This window comes from Mustela nigripes, chromosome 3, assembly GCF_022355385.1.
Source record: "Mustela nigripes isolate SB6536 chromosome 3, MUSNIG.SB6536, whole genome shotgun sequence".
Taxonomy (NCBI): domain Eukaryota; kingdom Metazoa; phylum Chordata; class Mammalia; order Carnivora; family Mustelidae; genus Mustela; species Mustela nigripes.
Window position 1 is genome coordinate 92,702,203 of NC_081559.1, and position 24,310 is coordinate 92,726,512.

Here is a 24,310-nt window from a genome sequence, read left to right on the forward strand (position 1 = left end):
AAAGTGGACTTGGATTAGTTGTAAATTTACATTGCAAACTCTAGGGTGACCATTGAAAAAGGTACGGAAAAGAGACTATAATTGATATGTTATGACTGGAGACAAAATGGCATAATATAAAATGTTCAATTGCAATCAGAGATAAAAAAACAAAAGAAGTCAAAGAGAGAAACAAAGAATAGGGCAATAAAGAGTAAACAATAAATGTAAAAGATATTAATCCAATTATATAAATAATAATTTTAAATGTTAATAATTTTAATTAAATTAAATTAAAGTTAAATTAAATTATATTTGATGGATTAAATTTTTAATTAAAAAATAAAATAAAAAATTATTTTTAAATGTCAATGATACAAATATACCAACTAAAAGACGGAAAATGTCAGAGTGGATTACCAACAAGACCCAACTGTATATTATCTACATGAAACCCACTTTAAAGACACGGGTAAGGAGACACGGGTAAAATGTAAGGAGATAGAGAAAGAAATGCCATGCTAAAAGTAAGCAAAAGAAAGCTGGAGTCGTTATATTAATTCCAGACAAATCAGAATTCAGAACAAGAAAAACAGTTAGGAGGACACTGGGAGATGGAGAGAAGTGAGTTGGGGGAAATCAGAGGGGGAGACAAACCATGAGAGACTGAGGACTCTGAGAAACAAACTAAGGGTTTTGGAAGAGTGAGGGGTGGGGCATTGGGCACTTATTGCATTGAGCACTGGGTATGGTGCATAAACAGTGAATCTTGGAACAATAAAAAAATAAATAAATAAAATAAAATCACAAAAAAAAAAAAGAAAAGAAAAACGGTTAGGGCTATACAGAGATATTACATAACAACTAAGTGGTCAATTCCCCAAGAATATATATCAATCCTTGATGTGTATGAACCTAAGAAAAGAGCATCAAAATACATGAGGCAAAAACTGATAGAACTGCAAAGAAAAATAGATGAATTCCCTATTATAGTTGGAGACTTCAACACCCCTCAATCAGTAATGGACAGATCCAGCAGGCAGAAAATCAGTAAAGACACAGTTGAACCAAACAGCACCATCAATCAACGGGATATAATTGACACCTACAGAATACTCCACCCAACAATAACAGAATACACATTGTTCTCCACATTATACAGAACATTCACCAAGACAGACCAAATTTTCAGGCCACAAAATACACTTTAACAAATTTAAAAGAACAGAAATCATATAAAGTATACTCTGAGGACACAACAGAATTAAAATAAATATCAATAACAGAAATATGGCTGGAGAATCCCCAAATACTTGGGAGATTAAACACCACCCTTTGAAATAATGCATGGGTCAAAGAAGTCACAGGAGAAGTTAAACACTATTTGGAATTGAATGAATATAAAAATGCAACTAATTAAAATTTGTGGGATGTAGTGAGAGCAATGATTAGAAAGAAATTTATGGCACTGAATTCACATAGTAGAGAAAAAAGAAAATACCTAAAAGCAATAACCTAAGCTGCCTTAGAAAACTAGAAAAAGAAGAGCAAATTAAATCCAAAGTAGGCAAACTGAAAATAATAAAAATTAGAACTGAGATCAATAAAACTGAAAACATAAAATCAGTAGAGAAATATCTGAAACCAGAAGCTGGTTCTCAAAAACAGTCAGTAAAACTGATACACCTCTAGCCAGGTTAACTAAATTAAAAAAAAAAAAAAAAAAGAGGAAAAAATAAAAAGAAGAAGAAGAAGAGGAAGAGGAAGAGGAAGAGGAAGAAGAAGAAGAAGAAGAAGAAGACGACACAAAGTATTAATATCAGTAATGAAAGAGAGGTCATCAAAAATGATCTCATGGACATTAAAAGGATAATAAAGGAATATTATGAACAAATCTATACTGACAAATTTGATAAATTATGTGAATGGATCAATTCCTTGAAATACACAACATGCTAAAACTCACACAAAGAAAAATCTATAATAGGAGTAGGTGTATTTCTATTAAAGAAATTGAATCAATAATTAATAACCTGCCAAAACAGAAAACACCAGGTCCCAATGGGTCAACTGTGAATTCTAACAAACAGTCAAGAAAAATCTACACTAATTTGATGTAATTTATTTCAGAAAATCAAAGCAGAATATACATTTCCCAATTCATTCATGAGGCCAGCACTACACTATTACCAAAAACCATACAAGGACATAAGAAAGGAAAACTAAGACTAATATTCCCATAAACATATATGCAAAAATATATTGACAAAATATTAGCAAATAAAACCCAACATACATTAAAAAAATACATCATAACCAAATGCGATTTATTCCAGGTATGCAAAGCTGGTTCAACATTCAAAAATCAACTAACACAATCTAACATATACACAGACTGAAGTAAAATTACACCATCATATCTATACACACAGAAAAAGCACTTGGAAAAAAAAAAGTACTTAACAAAAACCAAAACCAATGCATCACAAAAATTCTCAGCAAACTAGGAATATAGGGGGAATTCTTCAACATGATAAATAAAGTTCATGGGGTGCCTGGTTGACTCAGTTAATTGAGTATCCAACTCTTGATTGCAGCTCAGGTCATGATCTCAGGGTCATGAGATTAAGCACCCCCAGCCCACCCAAAACAGGTTCTGCTTGAGTTTCTTTCCCTCTGTCCCCTCCCTGCTTGCACTCAAGCATATGCTCTTGGCTCTCTCTAAAATAAAAAAAGTTTTTTAAAGAAGAGAATAGCCACCAAAAAACCTACATTTAGCATCACTCTTACTTGTGAGAAACCAGATGTTTTCTTGCTAAGATCAGGAATGAGGCAAGGATGCCCATCCCTATCACTCCTATTTGACTTCAAACTGAAAGCCTTAGATAATACAATAAGACAAGAAAAGGAAATGAAAGGACTACAGATTGGAAAGGAGGAAATAAAACTTCTTTTGCCTGCAAATGATATGCTTGCCTACATAGAGAATCCCAAAGAATCTGTATCAACAATAATAACACATAGCCCTGAAACTAGTGATTGTAACAGAAAGCAAGGTATATAAAAGTCATTTGCTTTCTTGTATACTAGCAATGAAAAATTAGAATTTGAAATTAAAAACTCAATACATTTGTATTAGCACCAAAATATATGAATTACGTATCAATCTAAAAAATATGTATGAGTTACACGACAAAAAGTGAAGAACTCTGATGATGAAATCAAAGATGTACATAAATGAAGAAATATTCTAGGTACATGGAGAGGAAGACTCAATATTATCAAGATGTTATTTCTTTGCAAATTGCTCCATACACTAAAATCTCAGCAAATTATTTTGTAGATATCGAAAAAACTGATTCTGAAATTTATATGGAAAAACAGAAGACCCAGAACAGTCAATACAACATTAAAAAAAGAACAATTCAGAGGACTGACACTACTCAGCTTCAAGACTTACTTTAATGCTTCAGTATTTAACACATTGTTTTACTGGCAAATAGATAAATAGATAGTGGAATAAAGACAGAGAGTCCAGAAATAGATCCACATAAAAACAAATAATCTTTGAAAAAGGAGCAAAGGCAATTCGATAGAGAATGTAGAGTCTTTTAAACAAATGATCCTAAAACAACTGAATATCCACATGTTTAAAAAAAAAAAAAAAAAAAAAAACGAGGGACACCTGGTTGGCTCAGTTGGTTAAGCAGCTGATCCCAGGGTCCTGGGATCAAGTCCCACATCGGGCTCCTTGCTCTGCAGGGAGCCTGCTTCTCCCTCTGCCTCTGCCTGCCTCTGCTCGCTCACTCTCTCTCCCTGTCTCTGACAAATAAATAAAAATCTTTAAAAAAAAAAAAACAAAAAACAAAACGAATTCAGACATTGACCTCATTCTTTCCCAAAAATTAGACTGGATAATAGACCTAACTGTAAAATGTGAAACTATAAAACTCCTAGAAAACAATATAGGAGGAAATCTAGTTGATCTTAGGTTTAGAGAACTTATTGTTGTTGTTTTAGATGGAACATCAAAGAACAGTCCATGAAAGAAACACTGATAAATAGGACTTCATTAAGATTTTTAAAAAGCAAACAAAAAAAATTCTTCTCTGTGAAAGATGCTTTTGAAACACTCAAGAGGTAGGCCATAAGTTGGAAGGAAATATTTTCAAAACACATATCTGATAAAGGACTAGTATCCAAAATATACAAAGAATTTGCAAAACTCAACCATAAGAAAACCACTCAAAAAATTGGCAAAAGATTTGGACACCTCACCAAGGAAGATAAACAGATGGTAAGTAAGCATATGAAAAGATGTTGAACATCATAAGTGATTAAGGAATTGCAAATTAAAACAAGATACAACTACACACCTATTTAAAAATGGCTAAGATGGGGCGCCTGGGTGGCTCAGTGGGTTAAGCCGCTGCCTTCGGCTCAGGTCATGATCTCAGGGTCCTGGGATCGAGTCCCGCATCGGGCTCTCTGCTCAGCAGGGAGCCTGCTTCCCTTCCTCCCTCTCTGCCTTCCTCTCTCTCTGCCTGCCTCTCCATCTGCTTGTGATTTCTCTCTGTCAAATAAATAAATAAAATCTTAAAAAAAAAAAAAAATGGCTAAGATCCAAAACACTGACAATAGCAAATGCTGGCAAGAATGTGAAGCAATGGGAACTCTCAGTTATTGCTGGTAGGAATGCAAAATGACACAGCCACTTTGGAAGACAGTTTGGCAGTTTCTTACAGAACTAAACAAACTCTTACCATAAAATACAGGAATGTGCCCATTGGTATTTTTCCAAATGAGTTGCAAACGTATGTTCACATAAAAATCTGGAGATGAATGTTTATAGAAACTTTATAACTGCCAGAACTTGGAAGCAACCAAGATGTCCTTCAATAGGTGAATGGATAACAAATTGTGATATAGCTATGCAACAGAATACAGTTGGAGGAAGTAATCAAGAGGGTGTGACTTCTAGTTGACCCTTGGTCTGGACCTGGGCAACTGGAGGCTCCTCATTCCCTCCATTGTCCTGGGAATATATACTCTGTACACAGTGGGAACTTCTCTAAGGATGTAGCCCCAAGGGAGTGTTTTGAGACCATCTGGCTGGGAGGGGGGGGGGATAATATGTGACTGGCCCCATCTAAATCCTCTATATAAACTTTTAAGATTTGGCAGGTGGGTTCATAGATCTACTCATTTTTGCAGCCACCTAAAACAAGCCTCGTAAGTTAGTTCTCTTGCTTATTAAAATGCCACCTACCAGTCTGGAGTGGTCTGCCTCTTTCTTTGGTCTCTTCTTGCCCTGTGTATATGGGGTGGGAGTGGGGGGGGGGGTAGTTGGTAAACCAACAAACACTATTCGTGATAAAAAGAACTGAGCTATCAAGCCATGAATATACATGGAGGAACTTCAAATACATATCATTAAGACAAAGAAGCCAATAAGAAAAAGGCTAACTACTGTATCATCCCAACTATATAACACTCTGAAAAAGATAAAACTATGCAACCAGTAAAAATATCATTGAATGTCAGGGAACAGAACTGGGGAGAGGAAAGTTGGGATCAACAGGTGGAGCAGATTTTGGGGTAGTGAAACTATTCTGTACGATACAGTAACAGTAGATATATATCATTATACACTTGTCCAAACCCATAGAATGTGCAATACAGTGAATTCTAATGCAGACTATGGACTATAGTACTATATTGATCTGGCTCACGAATTGTAGCAAACACTACACTGATGCAAGATGTATGAAACTGTATGTGTGGAGGGGAGTGATGAGAAGATATATGGAAACTGTATTTTCCACTCAATTTTTCTGTAAATCTAAAACCACTGTAAAAAATAAAGTCACCGAATTAAAAAACAAAACACGGCAAAAACAAGCAGCCTAAAAATGAAAACATTCTCTGGAATTATTAAGAAAACGGTGTCTGCAGAATCCCACAAACACACATTCAAACAATAATCACCCAAATCATCTGCTTAATCTTTTGGGCTTCACGGGGGCAGGCAATAAAAGGCAGAAAAGCACTTTTCAATGGACTTGCCAATTGCATATGGCATAAATCAGAGTGAAGCAGCAAAGACAAAATACACTCATTTGTGAAGTCAAAAGAAAAAACACAAAACAAAACAAAATCACAATATTACTTTGTTCTTCAATAACAGAGGTAGTCTTTTGAGCCTCTCCCAGCCAGCTGTGGATTCCAAGAAAACAGTAACTGATGATAATGATTAATTCTAGGGATGAGCGTTTCACTGTTTTATAATTTAAAGCACTAGTGAAAGGCATTTAAATTTGGAAAAAACTTGGTAAAATACCAGTGCTTCCGTTTAAGACCTTCTGGGGAAAATTAAACACAACTGTGAGCATATTTCTATATACTTATGTCATGATTTTTTTGGTACCAGAATTTAAAGTAAAACAGTTACAAATAATTTTTAAGCCTAAATTTTCCCTTTTAAAAGTTGTAGTCCATTTCCTTTACAGATTTGTAATTCGGTTTATTATTGAGCAAGGTAATATTGTTTTTTCAAATCAATGTCATAGAAAGCATTCATTTGGACAGATTAACTTACTGCCATTATTTCTTAAGAAGTAATAATGTATAATTATTAAATAAGTAATAATTACGTAATGCCATTAAGTTAATGGATTAACTTTCTGCCATTATTACTACAACAAAAAATCTACAACTAAAATGTTAGAGAACCTTCTTAATCATGAAAACAAAAGTAAACAAAAACAAATTTTAAAAAAGAAAGTCGTGGGACGCCTGGGTGGCTCAGTTGGTTAAGCCGCTGCCTTCGGCTCAGGTCATGGTCCAGGGGTCCCGGGTTCGATTTCCGCATCGGGCTCCTTGCTCGGCAGGGTGCCTGCTTCTCTCGCTGCCTCTGCCTGCCTCTCTGCCTGCTTGAGTGTGTTCTCTCTCTCTCTCGTAAATAAATAAAATCTTAAAAAGAAAAAAATAATGAAAGTTGTGAAAATGATAAATGTTTGCCTAACTTACATACCAAGTTTGAGAGTCAACTGGAATTTTTACTATTATAAAGAAGGGCTCAGTCTTTTATTACTGTAGTAACAGTAGAAACCTATTTTAATTGGGTGATATTTTGATAAACCGTGGTAATATATGCCCTATCCTCTATAGTTGCACTACTAACTATGGAAGAATTCAGAGCCCTGCCTGGTCTATACTCTGAAATAGTCATAACTGAAACTGAAAACTTCTCTGATGAAATCCCAACCTGGTTATAATGTTCCCTTCACAGGGACTCATAAGGAAACCTTCTGAAATTACGTTGTAAAATATCTAGGTGAATCGAAGATAAAAACACCGAAGACCTCTTTACCTTAACATGGCATTTTTCCCGTCACTTCTGGTGCACCAGACCTGCCGGGTTTGATAACCTATGTCTAAGTCCCAGGGCCTGGACAGGTGATGTGGCTTGTAACTTTGATGTCGAAAGGTGACTCGCTCCTTTGAATCAGAGCTGAAATCCAGAACAGCTCTTCCACTGAGGTTAATTTCTTTAAGATGAGGCAGTCTACATTTACTCCACGGTCCTACTTTAAGGCTGAAAGTATATTCCTCTTCGCCAAGAGGACAGGAAATGGGAGTGTCACAGGCCCTGGACTCGGTCAGGTTGGGGCACGGAGACCCGCCGTAGAGAGGGGGAGCGATGGCCGCCCGCGTCCTGTGCTGCAGTTGCTTCTCACAGCCCTCGCGGCACTCGGACCACGGCGAGAACTCCGACACGATACAATCCCGGGGGCAGGGCACGAGGCAAGCTTGTTCTGTGGGCGGCTGAGGGGCAAAGTGTTCACAAATCTCATTGACGACCCTGGTTCTGTTCAACTTCTGAACGCAGCGCACGGTGCGGTCCTGCAGCCCGTGCTGCGCCGTCACGCACGCCGCGGTCCGAGGCGGCGCTTGGCCGGCGCTGGCGGGAACCAGCACGCAGCGGTGCCAGTCGGAGACCTCCCACTGGAAGAGGTCGCTGTGCCAGTCACACACCCGGAAGCAACTTCTTTCCTTGGGAGGCCTGTGGTTCTCGTCGCAGTTGGAGACGGGACTCGTCCGCCCTTCCGCGTGGAAGCACCACAGCGCGCGACTCTGCACTCCTCCCGGTCCACAGTCCCCCGTACACCTTCCCCAGGGGCCTGCGGGCGAAAGACAAGGGCGTCAGTTACGCAGAGGTTCCAAGTCGCCATCCACACAAAGATGGGTCAATTTGAACACTTCCCAACACGACCAGTATGAAATGAAGGGTTTGAGTGGACAATATCATCTGGTTGTTAAGAGTGTGGACGCCGCATCAGTTTGCTTTTGTTAACAGTCCCCATTCGGTCTCTCACCAGCAATGTCAACGTGGACCAGTTACTTCCACTTTCTAAGCCTTCGTTTCCTTAACGACCTAAGAGACAGAATAAAAGCACTAACTTGGTCTTCTATATCACTAATTCTTTCTTCTGCCTCCATCCCGGAATTCCGGGATCATGACCTGAGCCGAAGGCAGTCGTCCAACCAACCGAGCCACCCAGGCGTCCCTCACATGCATCTTTTATGATTTCACTTATATAGAAACAAAGAGGAGTAAACAAAATATTACTAGTTCCTAATACATTCTCTCTTAAGCATTGGATTGTAATATAATTATATCCAGAAGTAATGACTGTGGTGAGTTTCCTAGGACTGCCATAACAAATTACCACAACCTTAGATGGCTCAAAGCAACAGATATTCTCTCCCAATTCTAGAGGCTAGAAATCCAAAATTAAGTTGTTGACAAGAATGTGTTCTCTCCAGAGGCTCTAGATGAGGATCTCTCCTTGCATCTTCTTGCTTCTGGTGGTTGCAATCCTTGGCTTGCAATTCCTTGGCTTGTAGATCATCACTCCTATCTCTGACACATGGCCTTCTTCATGTGTCTATGTCCAGATTTCCATCTTCTTACAAGGACTCCATTCATCTATATGACCTCATCCTGACTTGTTCACATCTACATTACCTGTTTCTAAATATGCTCACATTCACAAGTACTAGGATTTAAGATTTAACATGTCTTTTAGGTGAACACAATTCAGTCCCCAATAATCACCTATAGTAACTAGTCCTAAAATCTATATTCTATTACTGCAAATCATTATTTATTAATAGTTTATTTTCATATTTGTAAAATATTTATTTTATTAAATAATAACTGAGCCAGTGTGTTTATGAAAGAAAACAGTTCCATGACCAAGCAAATTTTTAGTCATTTTATAGCATCAATGAACCCAAACCTTGGCCACTTTTTTAATCCTTAACTAACCTATCATTAAAAGGTAAATATACTAAGTGTAAAAAAAAAGCACTAACTTGCAGAGCTATTCTGAGGATCGGAGGGACAAGGTGGTGTCAATACACACTTAATAAATGATTGCTATCATTGTAATCATTAGGTTTTAAAGCCTACATATCTAACTCAATATTAATACTTCCTAGTTAGTGTTTCAATCTAAAAGAAAAGCCCCAGGGGAGCCTGGGTGGCTCAGTGGGTTAAAGTCTCTGCCTTCGGCTCAGGTCATGATCCCAGGGTTCTGGGATCGAGCCCCACATCGGGCTTTCTGCTCAGCGGGGAGCCTGCTTCCCCCTCTCCCTCTGTCTGCCTCTGCCTACTCTCTGTCAAATAAATAAATAAAATATTTTTAAAAATAATAATAATAAAAGAAAAGCCCTAAACCCAGGATTTTAATAAAGTAGAATTTTTCATGTTTCCAAGCCTTCACCTCAATACAGCAGGTGGCTCAGAAGAGAACTATGTTTTTAAAAAATGACCTGTCAAAGTATCTTAAATATACTTTCATTTGCTAAATAGGTGTCCCTGCTTTGGGATTTTGCTTGCAGAGTGAATTGCATGAAAAAGAAAATATCTCATGGGAAAGGATACACTAAAAGCAGCAGTAGCTCCACTGAACTGCTTATGGAAATTCTGCCTCTCTGACCCCTGAAATATACCCACTTTGATTTCTCATAGGTATTAACTCTGGGTCAAGCTTCCAACATTAGTTTGTAATACATCAAACCTTTTAATTAATGAATATATTTTTATGGGAAAGAGTCCCACAAAGAAAGGGACAAATAACATCCATTGATGTTTCTCACAGTTTTGCAACTAATCCATAGACATACCATGCAACCTTATCCAGAAGGCTGACTATACGTTTCATAAGGATGGCAAGGTATCACATTTTGTGACAATGGGAAAAGAATACTTTCCTCTCTTTCATTTTACTTAGTTGTAACATGAACCTGAGAAAACTTTACCAGCTTAACCATGTAACCTTTGCCCCTGCACTAGGATGTGATAATAAAGGCAATTCACATCCTGAGAAATATTTTAATTTACCTAGGTAAGAGAAAGAAGGTGTAGTCTTTCTCTCTTCCCCCAAACCTGATCAAACATCCAAAACTTCATGAAATGTGTTTTTATGCACATCCATAATATCTCTAGGAACAGGAAATGTATATGGAGTACATCCCACTTAGCAAGAGACATATACATCCCCAGAGATACAGATATCTGAAGTTGTGGCCAATATGCTGCAGTGAGGATTTCTCACTGTTAAAGTGCAGGACAAGTGTTCTTCCTCACAGCGTTGGCTGGATATGTAGACCTACTTGCCAATGGCTTCTGTCACTTTATGAGTGAGATTAACATAGAAAATACCCTCATGTCCTTTCTCCTTTCAGTGTCCCCATCGTGGAGCCTCTTCTTGCTGAAGTAGAGGAGTTTCATTGAAGTAAGTCACCTTTTACCCATAGAAATGCCCTTGATGCCTGAGTGGCTGTCGTTGAGCGTCTACCTTCCACTCAGGTCATGATCCCAGGGTCCTGGGATTGAGCCCTGCATCAGGCTCCCTGCTCAGTGGGAAACCTGCTTCTCCCTCTCCCACTCCCCCTGCTTGTGTTCCCTCTCTCACTGTCTCTCATTCTCTCTCTGTCAAATAAATAAGTAAAATCTTAAAAAAGAAGAAGGAGAAAGAAAGAAAGAAAGAAAGAAAGAAAGAAAGAAAGCAAGCAAGCAACTGTCCTTGAGTTTACCCACACATTGCCCAGGCGCAGTGTCCCAGCACTGACTGCTCCTGGGCACAGTAAATGCGCATAAAAAATGGTACTCTCAGCACAAACTGATTTCATCAAGTGCCCACAATTCTGGTAATTTTCTCTTCAATCAACCACAATTTTGTGCTTTGTTAATTGAGATGTTCATTGTTACATGAAAGTCATTTACAGACTTCATGTGTCCAGATGTTCTGGAGCAATCTCAGTTCAAGTATGCCATTCCTTGTCCAACATGTCAGACTACACATGCAAATTTTCATTATTGTAAAAAAAAAAAAAAAAAATTGCCATGGTTACTCAGTAAAGAAATACTTCCAAAAATACATCCTTGTAGCAAACTTTAAAATCTATAACCAGTTTTGAATAACATAAAACGGATACTAGATGAAATTGAAAGAAGCTCTTTTTGAAAGTACTAGGTTTCTAAATAATGGCTGTCTGCATACCTTTATTTGTTAACATATCAAATACACATAATTCCCCTAAGGACTTTTTGTGTAAAGAAAGAAAGACCAGAGAAATCAAACCATTTCTAACCAATCTGAAAAGGCTGATATTAAATTTAATTCATCTAGAACATCTTACAAAGTGATCTTTATTCTTATTTTTAAAGCATTTTACTAACACATTTTCTTATTAAAATGTTTCCTTCTTGTAAGTTTTTCAGTCACTTTCAAAATTGTTAAGGTAGCTATTTTTTCATTATTTGAAGTCATTAATATTTTAAACCTTATACATTATTATCCTTCACTTAGCCTTCACATTCATTATCTATATAGAAATGCATCAAACAGCAAAAGTTTTCTTAGATCAAGGGGAGACGAAATATAACTATTAAGAAGTAATTATCACAATTTGTTAAGGGCTAACAGTGCTGTGCTAGGCTTGGATAGTACTAGAGGACTGTTACATATTCAAGCATTTTACCAGGTGGTTGTTAAATCATTCATACTTTGAAATCAACCATGATGAGAGTATTTACACCACACTACAAATCAAGGCAAATCAAGGCATTTAAAAAACAAACAAACTGAGAGTTGGTTTGTCATATACCCCTAGTGGTTTGCCCAGTTCCTTCCTATTCCTACAACAGTCCTCTGACATGGGGATAGAATGTTTATTTCATCAGTTGGGGAAATGAAGCTCAGAGCAGTTATAAAGCACATCCAAGGTTACACAGTACCAGGCAGACTAGAGTGGGACTCCAGATCCGTGAGACTCTAAGCATGGGCTCTTGCCCTGCATTTGAAAAGAGTCTTTTCCAGGGTGTGCATTAGTATATGCAATCCTAACATCACAAGGCAGTTCTGTTTCTTAGCTTAGCTATGATCCCTCTGATCTGTTCCTTTGAAAATGAATACAAGTAATCAAGGTAGTATGTGAGGAACAATTTCCCCCTCCTAGCCCTGGAAATGCTGATAAGCACTAGTCAGTACATTTAGGAAGGCACAGTCAGGGAAGAATAGTTTCTCCTCATGTTAAAAGCAAACATTGCAGGGATGCCTAGGTGGCTCAGTTGGTTAAGCGGCTGCCTTCGGCTCAGGTCATGATCCCAGCCTCCTGGGATAGAGTCCCACATCGGGCTCCTTGCTCAGCGGGGAGCCTGCTTCTCCCTCTGCCTCTGCCTGCCACTCTGTCTGCCTGTGCTCACTTTCTCTGACAAGTAAATAAATAAAATCTTTAAAAAAAAAAAAAAAAAAAAGCTAACTTTGCAGACAAAGTTAACTGAACAGCATGTAAGTAACAAGCAAATACAAAGTGAATTGTGTACACGTGGAATAAATGAAAGACAAATTGCAGGGGCGCCTGGGTGGCTCAGTGGATTAAACCGCTGCCTTCGGCTCAGGTCATGATCTCAGGGTCCTGGGATCGAATCCCACATCAGGCTCTCTGCTCAGCAGGGAGCCTGCTTCCCTTCCTCTCTCTCTCTCTGCCTGCCTCTCTGCCTACTTGTGATCTCTCTCTCTCTCAGTCTCTGTCAAATAAATAAATAAATAAATCTTAAAAAAAAAAATTGCAAACAAGATATACAAGATGGAGACCAGACCTCTCAGCAATTAACCTATAATACTATAATAATTTGCATTTCTCAGGCACACAGAAAAAAAATGTGTTCCATGATTTATTCAGTTGTGTTTGCCTATGAACTTCAAACATACGCACTAGTGAAAATCACATAGCCCTGAGGGATTTTGCCATTTCAGAAAACACACATATTGAAGTAAAATGTGAACTACAGTTTGAGAAATCGTGTGTCCCTTGTCCAAGCTCAGAAATAGAACATATTCAAGTTTTGAGCAGTTGCATGGAGAAAATGAATATCGCCTTTAAACTTTTCATATACATAAAATGTGATTATAGTCACAATATATATCTGAGATAAATAATCTAAAGAAACATATAGGAAACCCAGGCTTTTAAACATCAGTCATGTTTAAGAATTTGTTTCTTTATCTCAGAGAGAGAGATTGAGCACAAGCAGGGGAAGAGGCAGAAGGAGAGGGAGAAGCAGACTTCCCAGTGAGCAAGGAGCCTGAATTGGGGCTCAATACCAGGACCCTGGGATCATGACCCGAGTCAAAGGCAGACACTTAACTGAGCCACCCAGGTGCCCCAAATTTGGTATTTCTTCAATGAAAACAAGTCCCAAGTAATACAAATAAAACAAAATTTAGAACCAGTAAAGGATTAAAAGTTTAATTAGACATAATATGCATTTAAACTAAAACCCATGCTGTGTTACATTCTCAGAAAATACTTCAGTGGTAAAAAAGGAATAATAATTCAGTACTTGTTTACCTGGACCAACATTATATAAAAACACTATCCACCTGCAAGTCACTACCTTTTCTGTGCGATAAATACAGTTGCACTGGAATGAACAGCTAAATATTTTAAATAACATCAGTTTTCACATGTTAACATTTTGGTTTAGAAGTAAAATCTTTGGATGCAAAAGGGTGGCATGGATGAATTCTTGGATCGAATTCACATTTAAGACCCTGTAATTCCATTTTTCTTTCCTGCCTGTGTTTTTGCAGAAAGTGCAAATATGTGGATGCTCTAATGTAATATTCCCCTAGAAGCAGAAAAGTGCTGGCATGTTTTATTCTCTTAATTAAGTTACCCTTAAGTGGATTAGTTGAGATGAATGTATCTCCCAATATTGAAGATGACCTGCTAGGTGCCTGAATTTTAGGTGTGGCATTCTCTAAAATGCCTACAACAAAGGAAAAAGGGAACTTAAGTGGTCAGAGAGAACAAACACATTCTGGTTTTTGCACAGCATTTGCCACCATTTGAGGCAGCAACCCTGACTTAATACCATTCATGTAATAGGAAAAGATGGTTATTTTACTGTGCATTTTTTTTCAACCACAGCTTTTATTATCCTGACATTGCTTTATTTTTAACTTGGGCAATGGGGTTGAGGCATGAAAGGAATGTGAATGCAAAGCTTTAATATCTTAACCAAATTATCTGTGGATAATTACTATACCAAAGCACTCATAAACCTCAACATTACAAAATGTGAAATAAAACAACATTGACTCACTGGTAAGATATCTCACCTCCAAGAAATAGCTTGAAATTTATGTAGTAGCTTTCACTTCCTAAAAAGCCTTCTCCTCTAGTGTGGAGTAATTAAAGTAATGCTTCCCTTGCACAGTGGACAAATATCTAAGAAATCACACTTTCTAAAATAAATCAAAGAACCCAAGGAAAGAGAAAAGACTAGCATCTGAGCATTCATTCACTAAAATAACAATTACTCATCAGCTGCTATTTGACAAGTAGTGTATTAGAGTCTGGAAATATAAAAATAAACAAGACACCAAGTATCTCTTACAATATCTGTGTGTTAAATGTAATGCCAGTCTCCTTCTGATGAGGACATCTGGTCTATTCTGCAGGCCTACCTACACTTACTTTGTACACAGTTGAACACTGAATGTTTTGGTTCCCAGAGCTCATTAGACCTAAAGCAGCAAACTTTAGAGAGAGACCACTGGAGGCAGGGACACATCTAGAAGCCAGAAGATATGGCCATTTTCAAGTCTGCATTTTTTATTTTATACTATTAATTACTCCTGCTAGAAGAGTATGCTCAAAGCCATGCAGCACGTCCCAAACTTACAGAGAAAAACGTGTTCATTTTATATATATATACATATGTGTGTGTATATATATATATATATATATATAACCATATTACTATTTTATATATATTACTGAGTTATGCATTGGATATCAAGAGAAACACATGGAAAATGGAAAAAAAATTCAAATGAGAAAAAATTAAAACCTAATGTATTTTATTTTAAAAAGCCCATTGTACTTCTTACAGGAACCAAAAAAATCCTATATTAATACTAAAACTATCTTCAAAACATATCTGTGGTCTGAAGGATATGTGTGCTAAAGTATTCCGATAATTCTCATCAGAAAATTTTAACAGCAACAGTTCAGAGCTACCAAATGTAACTTTATTCTCAAAGGTACAAAGATTTACTTTTGAAGACAGTTTATGAGTCCACTCGAGGACACCGTGGAGCATTCAGACTGAATATTTATACTTCCAGAAAGCATAAAGCATTGTTACTAACATTCCAGGCTCTTTCTGGATGACTGTGTTTTTGTTTGACACCTAACAGCACTTTCTAAGTCCATTTCATCTTTGTGGACAGATGTCTCTGACTGAAAAGCAAAGTGCCTCTGTTACTTATCATTTATGATTACAAATTATTAGTTGCCAGTGGCTAGAACATCCATTAAAAGTAACTTGACAGCAAAGCAGATTACAAATATATCTGAAAGACTCATCAGCTAATGCAAACACCACAGAGACAGAAAACCACCTTTTAAAAATTGTTTATCAATATTCCTGGTTTGAATTCTACTTTCTAAAAATTCTGAAGCCTAAAAGGAAATCTCAAACCTCATATTCTTCACCGCATTCTGACATAAAGTGGGTCCTTTCCGATCACTAAAACCTATGGCCTGCTAACTGCCTCAAACGTGGGAAGGGAAAGGTAATGTGACAGCCAACGGCTTTTCAGGAGGAAATGAAGCCCAGACAAACCCAATGAGTTGCCCAAGGTCACACAGTCATTTGGAGCAGAAAGGGATGGACAGTTCCATTCCAGATGCCCAGTCCAGTGATCTTTACACTATATCATGCTGGCTTCTGTTGTAATGTCCTAAGACTGCAAGGGAAGAGTAAGGGCTCTATAAATGGTTGTGACCCAAGATGTGTGGGAGGGAAAGGAGGAAAAACATAAAAATAAGTAGAAATTACATAAAGACAGTAAAACACAAGCAATGAGCTACCTGTGAATGTTGAGAGTTTTCATTCTCCTGCACCTGGAGTTCTTCCCAGGGGCCATTCACAATGTGTTATGTGAAATGTAATCTTTTCTGCCTCTGCATGCTTGAGAACACAGACTAAGCTACTGTTCAAGAACATAAAGAAACAACAGGGGGATCATCTGGGTGGCTCAGTCAGCTGAGCATCTGCCTTAGGCTTGGGTCATGATTCCAGGGTCCTGGGATAGAGTCCCACATCAGACTCCCTGCTCAGCAGGGAGCCTGCTTTTCCCTCTGCCTGTTGCTCCCCTTGCTTGTGTGCTCTCTCTCTCTCTCTCTTTCTCCGACAAATAAATAAATGAAGCCCTGGCACTGATAAGGAATTCTCTATCCCTGAAGTAACTATAACAAATAATAATAATAACATTGCTTTGAACACCTACCATCTTCCCAATACCATATGTATAATGTTGATATTGGTCTGCTTTGCTAGATGAGGCCATCAGAGCACGAGGTTAAAGAACATGCTCCAGATAAACAATTCCTGAGGGCGCCTGGATGGCTCAGTCGGTTAAGCGTCCAACTCTGGATTTTGGCTCAGGTCACGATCTCAGGGTCGTGAGATCAGCCCTACATCAGGCTCCGCACTGGATGTTGAGTCTGCTTAAGATTCTCTCTCACCCCCTCCTTCCCTCCTATCCACCCCCAACACCACTCTGTCTAAAAACAAATAAATCAATAAAAATAAACCTGGTTAAACAGCTCAGGAGCCCTGACACTGGCCTCTCCAGTTCTATCTACTCCATGCCTTTTTTTCACAACAACTGCAGTTCAACTACTTTTAGCAGCCATATCTCTTGAACAAATGAAGCTTTGCAATGCCCATTAGATATACTATATTTAGAAGAGGATCTTTTCTGGGCACAGCTGGTGTGAGGGTCTCAGGGCAAAGCCACTCCTCTCTTGCCTGAAGCCCTCCTCCCCTGGGTTGGTCTCAGCTCAATGGCATGGCTCGGGTATAGCTGCAGAACTCCTGGGGCTGGGACGCTTGTCAACGGATATTTATGGGGTGTTCTCATCCCATAAATATGGCTGCACTCAACTTTGACTTTACTTACAATAAATGCTTCAGCAAAGCCCTCGAGATTCCCTGGAGAAGCAGAAAAAAATGATTTACTCAGCTGTTTGGTATCAGTTAACTAGAAAAGGCAAGGAAGAGGATGCCAGAAAGACAGGAAAGCTGGATCCCACATGATGTTCTTCTGAAGGACTTTCTCCCTTAGCTTACTGGCCGCTCAGGCAGTGACTAAACTTCAGGAGGGCCAGAAATTTGTTTGCTTTATACTTCACAGAAAGCGAACTGGAACAGGTGCTCAGGAGGCTGAAATTCTTAAGTCGTGCTCCTCCCCCTCCAAAAAAGAATAAAGTGCTATTTCCACAGTGAATAATCAATACATGTTAGGCTTGATAAAGGTCTTTTTTACTGTTGCCTTAGAGGTTCACTGGAAAAGCAACAATGTTGAGATACGTAAGTAGGCTTTAAAAATACATGAAGCAAAAGGGCAGGGTGGCATCCATTTTATTTATCATTAAGCAACTCAAGGATTAATTTTGCCTATGATAAAAATTGCGCTAGAGCATACTTGAGATGATATTTTTCTCTTAGTAATTTCAATTCTCTAACAGTTACATGGAGTATATCTGCTTCTCAATACATCTCCTCTCTAATAGCAGATATTCGTGGTGAACCAGCGAGAGAGAACAAAACGTAAGCTACATTTGAGTGGACAAACCATCCAGTTCATCTAATTTTTTCTTCCCAAAGAAATAATTATTTCAGTTTTGAAACAGCAATTTTAAGACTACTTGAGACTCTTGTCATCTGAAAAATAACTTCCAAGTTACAGATTTGAAAAATACCTGAGAAACAGCAGATCCGTGGCATAATCACAGTATTATTTTCTTTTTTTTTTTTTTTAAAGATTTTATTTATTTATTTGACAGAGAGAAATCACAAGTAGATGGAGAGGCAGGCAGAGAGAGAGAGGAAAGCAGGCTCCCTGCTGAACAGAGAGCCCGATGCGGGACTCGATCCCAGGACTCTGAGATCATGACCTGAGCCGAAGACAGCGGCTTAACCCACTGAGCCACCCAGGCGCCCCATCACAGTATTATTTTCTATCTAGAAACACTAGAAATACCTATTTATCCTATATAGTCTAACAAAGAGCCTAAGGATTCTATTTACAAAAAGCATCCAATCAACCACCCATCAGTTTTGCTTCCTAAATATCAATCCAATCTGTCCATGTTTCTTCATCCCAGTGTCACCCCCTCGCCCAAATCACCACCTTTCTTGTATAAAAAAAGGGAGTAGCCTCTTGACTGGCTTTCTAGCATGTACGCCCCCACCCCCACCGCACCCGGCATCGATCCTTTCTTCATACTATAGACATATATCTTTTAAAAATTCAAATTTGTACCCCTTTGGTTGCAGCATACTATCTATATGGCATTCTATGCTTATAGCTCAACCATAGTTTCCCATTCTTCTCAAAATAAATAAAAGAATTTTAACATGACATGAAAGTGCCTACTTGACCTGGCCCCTTCCCACCCCCTTCACTTCCGGGCACCTGGGCCACCCACATTTGCTCGCTGCTCTGTCATCATATGGGCCATCTTTCCATTCCTCCACTGCTCCAGCTTCCCTGCCATACCTGGGCAGCCACAAGTACTATTCCTTGAGCCAGATCACAGGCTCCACCCCCTACTGCCAAATTGATTCCTTCTCATTCTATCTTAAGTCACTTTCTTAGGGAACCCTTCCCTATGCTCCAGCATTACTTTACTCCTCTACAAAACACTCATCACACTTGCAATTACAAATTCAACGGTGTAATTTAAACTCTGTCTCTCCCACTTGATTCTAAACTCTGTGATGGCAGAAACAGATCGGTCCTACTCACCATTCTATTCTCAGCACTAACCTAGTGCTTGGCATATGGTTAGCCTCCCACCAATTATCGAAGCTGGAGCAAATGGCATTGTAGGAAGCAGAATCGTGCCTAAATAGAACTAGGAGTAATGTCACCACCGGAAACTCATCACACAAATGAGTTGATGGTTTTGCCCAAATGAAAGGAAAAAAAAAAAAAAACAAAGCAAAACAAAAAATGTCTGTTCTGTGTTTCCTTAGCATATGTTTGAAGGAAGAAATCCTCAGCGTGATGCCCAATAGAATTCTTAAGTAACTGTTTTCCACAACCCTGTTTGTAATGTCCATTATTCTTTGTTGCAACTCTCTGGGCCCCTTCTTTCCAGACTCCACAAAGCCCCCGCATTGAGGAATGGGGTACCCTGTCTTCTCATGATTAGCATGCTAATTTTACCACTTAATAAATACACAAGTCTGCAGAAATAACTTTGACTTCGGACACAGGTCTCATCCAAATATTCTAATTGACCCAGGAAGTTGACTCAACAAATAAGACTACGATTATCACTGTTTCTCAGAGGATTCAGATTTTTTTTTTTTTTTTCCCTCAGAGAATCACGTACCAGATCCTATCATCCCAGCCTACCATTCACAAAACTAAAAAGTAGCCAGGGATGAAATGATCACGTGGTTACAATTTCAGCATAATAGTAACAGCAGTACCCCAGGCACTGTGGACGGACACTGTGCACAACACTTTTAACAATCATGTCACTCAGACCTCAAAGCAGCCTTGCAAAGTAAATTAATTTTCAGAATTCCCAGATGCCTTAAATTTCCAATTTCAGGAAAATTGGCAGAAGAAATGAAAATAGAGTGAATATGATCACTGTAGAGTTTGTTGATATGATTACATTCTCTAACACCCAGAAAAAGACCTAAAAGGGAAGGGTTTGGACAGTGCACTTGAAGACTGTTCATCTGGAACACTCCTCTGCCTGAGGAGGGGAACATGAAGAGTGAGAGGAGTAGAAGGAGTAGATGGAAATCCAAGAACTCTGTCAGGACGCAGGTTCCTCTGAAGTATTCTGTGTAAAATGTCTTTGTTTTCAAACCCTACTGAAGCTTTGAGTGGGACTCTTATACTGAGGGGTCGAGTTTGGGTCAGAGACGGAGTCCCCACATTTGTGGGGGGTTGGGGGAGGGGCAAAACATATTTAAGAAGTACATTTTGTTTACAGAAACACAGATTGTAATTAGAAGGTGATGGGAAGACACTTTTTTTGGAAGACTTTTTTTTTTTTTTTTTTTTTTCAAGAGAGACCATGCTTGTGTGCAGAGTTGGGGTGTCAGGGCAGGGAGGGACAGGGGGACAGGGAGGGGTAAAGGGAGAGGGAGAGAGAATCTTAAGCAGATTCCCCACTGAGCACAGAACCCCACACACAGGGCTGGATCTCGGGACCCTGAGATCATGAACTGAACTGAAAACAATAGTTGGACACTTAAACAACTGAGTTACCCAGGTGCCCCTTGAGGACACGTTTGAGAGCTAGCACAGACAGCCTAACAAGATTCTGCCTTTTGGGTTGCCAAAAGTCTTGTCCATCAGGTTATGCCAGATGTTCTGAGAGAAGAATGGTCTTCCCTTGACACATACCTCCTAGCTCAAAAATAAAAGTTTCCTTCCTACCCCTTTCTTCTGTCTGCAGTGAGACTGATAAGAATAAAGATGTTGGTGTTAACAACAGAGACAAAGACAGAGAGACCATGTATCTTGCTTTTCCAGAGAGGAAATGGCAGCCTGGGGTGTCCAGGCAAAGAAAGCCACGGCCACCGAACATCTCCTACAAATCCAAGGCCTCAGCACAGTGGGAAAGCAGCACAAAGGACAAAACACAGCACAGAATTCTAGAGAGGACAGCCAGCCTGCCAGGAATAAGGACCTTCTGGGTGATGACCAGTATGTACAGATAAGGAATTGGTGGACCTCCCAAAGAAAACGTGGAGGCCCTGCTGGTAAGAAGAGCTCCAAATAAATAACCAAACTAAGTTAAACAAAATTATATTTCTTGTACACCTAAAGTTTTAGCTGAGATGAGTACCCACTATAATAATCACCACGACATATAATAATTGAAGGGAATCAGGGAAGCAATAATGAACATATCCCCTACCAGCCCAAGGGCTGACAGCCCCATAGGACATTCAAGCCCTTGGCTCAAAAACACATTGAGAAAATCCATCCTCATTACCCTTTTCTAGCCGAGTGAACACAAGGCAGTGGCCTGAAGCCTGTGTCAACCCCTTTTAGCCTTCTCCTCCCCTGCATGGCTAGAATTTCCCAGGGTGCTTTGTGCGAATCCAATTTACAATGAAAGTGAATTGAGGAAATGTCATCTGAGTTATGGGGGTAGCCTACATTTACATAATGAAAATAATTATGGTAAAGTAGCATTTATCATTTGATAGACTTAATGTTAGTACACAGATGATTAAAAAAAAAAAAAAAACCTGCTGAATTTTAACAGCTTCTGGGGACAAGGAAGGACTGAGCTGCCTTCCGGCCTTTCCTGCAGTAATCACTTCATCTGATTCCAGCCGAAGATGACATACCATCATTCAGGAAATCCCAAAATGTGTTCACTGGAACAGCTGCATCCCCTGAGATCAGTACGCAGAGAGGAGCGCTGTTATTAAATAAATATGGGGACAAAGTGGAGTTAAATAAAATTTAAAGTTTTCTGTTTCCAGGAGTCCTTAATGCTTTCTAAATATACATTCTGAATTCCAAAGAATTTATTCCTAGAGTGCAATGGTTCACAAACATCTTTCCCTACATCATTCTTTTCCTGGGGGGGGGGGGATACACACACACACACACACACACACATATATATATATAAAATTTTGCATGGGTGACTCTTTTCTCTTAGAAGAGGTTGTTGACTATATTTTTTAACCTTAATGATTTTAAATAACATGAAATAAAATTATGATTTTAACTTTAAGGTCCAATGCAACTTTCAATCCAAAGCTTAGCACTTACATCCTCTCAGGATACAAACACACTAGACCACAAAGTATAAATCAGAATAAGTCTAACTTATAAGATGACTTATAATAAGCCACCCACACATCAGAATCAATCTAAGATCTGCCACCTGTTCACAAAGAATGAAACAGATATAAAACACATAGCAGAGATCCATCTGTCCGTTAGGTGTTAGCCAGGCAATTTCGAAGACCTAGGACATGAGATCAAAGTACATGGAACTGTGATAAGGTTTAAGGTTGTATAGGCATGAAACAACTCTGAGCAAGCCCTGAACATGTCACTAATTCACAGCCCAATAAAAAAAAAAGTCCTGCATATGGTCCACCTCTCTAATTTTAGATTTTCTATGTCATTTCAAACATAGCTTGTGCTGTGCTAGATTTTACTTCAGGATATGACAAGATGTACTTTATTGGCCACATATTAGTGGATTATAGTATAACTGCAATAATGTAATCATTGACTCAAAGTTTGAACACAGATTTGCCAACTCAATATTCCATGCAGGAATATTCCGTTAATGTGATATTCTGTAATACCACAATAAACAGAATTGATTTAAATATATTTATACATTTATATAATCACATTCATATATTATATTAAATATAATATAATACAAATTTTATATTAATGTGTGACTTATATTTAAGCCAATTCTATTTCCTACACATGACATGCATGATATATTTAACTATATATGTATTATATAGTATATGTAAATGAATATGTCATATGATAACGGATTGTTATATAATCATATTAGATATAATGTGTATGTGTAAGGATATAAACATACACACATACATATATATGCATGTTGCCTGTTCATTCTATTAAACATCTTATATTTCATTAAAACAAATCAATACCCACCACTAGAATCCATTGCGTCAGTGACAGACAGGATGGCTTATCTGTATCCCCAACCCTTTTCCCACCACCAGGAACCTCAAGGAGTCTTTTTCTGCTGCTCTTCCTTCTTCACAAAGACAAAGGGAGAACTACTCTGTATGCATATCAGAGGAGTGATATCTAACACTTAAGGAAATTCAGTTCTTTCTCCACACAGAGACCACACAGAAACTGATGACACACAGAAAATATTTCTCAATCATCCAAATAATTATTAATTTACCTTCACTGTCAACCTGTACTCTGTTGTATTTCTGTTCTCCAAAAATCAATATGTAATTCATGGTATAGGTATGGAAATGTAATGTGGACCATAACATTCTACTCCCTGGGAACTAACTTACTGTAACACGCTATTAGAACTTTATCCCCCTTGTGAGTTCAGAGAATTAGTCTGAGCACCTCATAATTCCTATCCTGATGAAACACATTATCAAAAGCCTGTGCCACTTTGAAGTAATTGAAGTGCACAGTTCCTAATCTACATTAAGATTAACTTGAGGTTTTCCTTTACTCTGTTCAAAACAGATGTAGTCTCAGCATGAATCTCTCTCCTCTGTTTTTCCAGCTGTCCACATGAGCCATGGGGTACGCTGGACAATTGACATACTGGGTCCCAGAAAGAGATAATGCTACCTTTTTGTTCAACAAGAAGAGAGAAAGAATGAAAATCATCCTTCATACTCAGACTGGGGGGCTGGTGGCCCTACAGCTCCCCTGTGTGCTCTTCCCATTAGAATACATTGGTAAGCCTTGTCTGGCCTTTGAAATTCTCACTGAAGGGTCCCTTTGGAAGTAAAACACCACCATTCCTCTTTGACCTGCCTCTTTCTTTTGATGACTGCAATAAGCATTGGGGGCAGAGCAGCTCTCATAGTACTGCATGGAACCTTCCATTCTGCCTTCCCTTCTTCTACAGGGGTGACTGCAGATGTGAAAGAGGAGTCAGTGCTTTGGAAGCCTTGCATGAGTCAGTGCTTTGGAAGCCT

General features: G+C 38.6%; 1 protein-coding gene across 1 annotated transcript in view; it reads right to left on the bottom strand.

Moving 5' to 3' along the window:
* Nucleotides 1-24,310, bottom strand: part of THSD7B (thrombospondin type 1 domain containing 7B) — a 717,646-nt gene that overhangs the window by 541,816 nt on the left and 151,520 nt on the right. Inside the window, exon 2 of the mRNA XM_059395498.1 lies at nt 7,352-8,162. Within this exon, the coding sequence (XP_059251481.1) occupies nt 7,352-8,162 (811 nt within the window). The remainder of the gene's footprint in view (nt 1-7,351; nt 8,163-24,310) is intronic.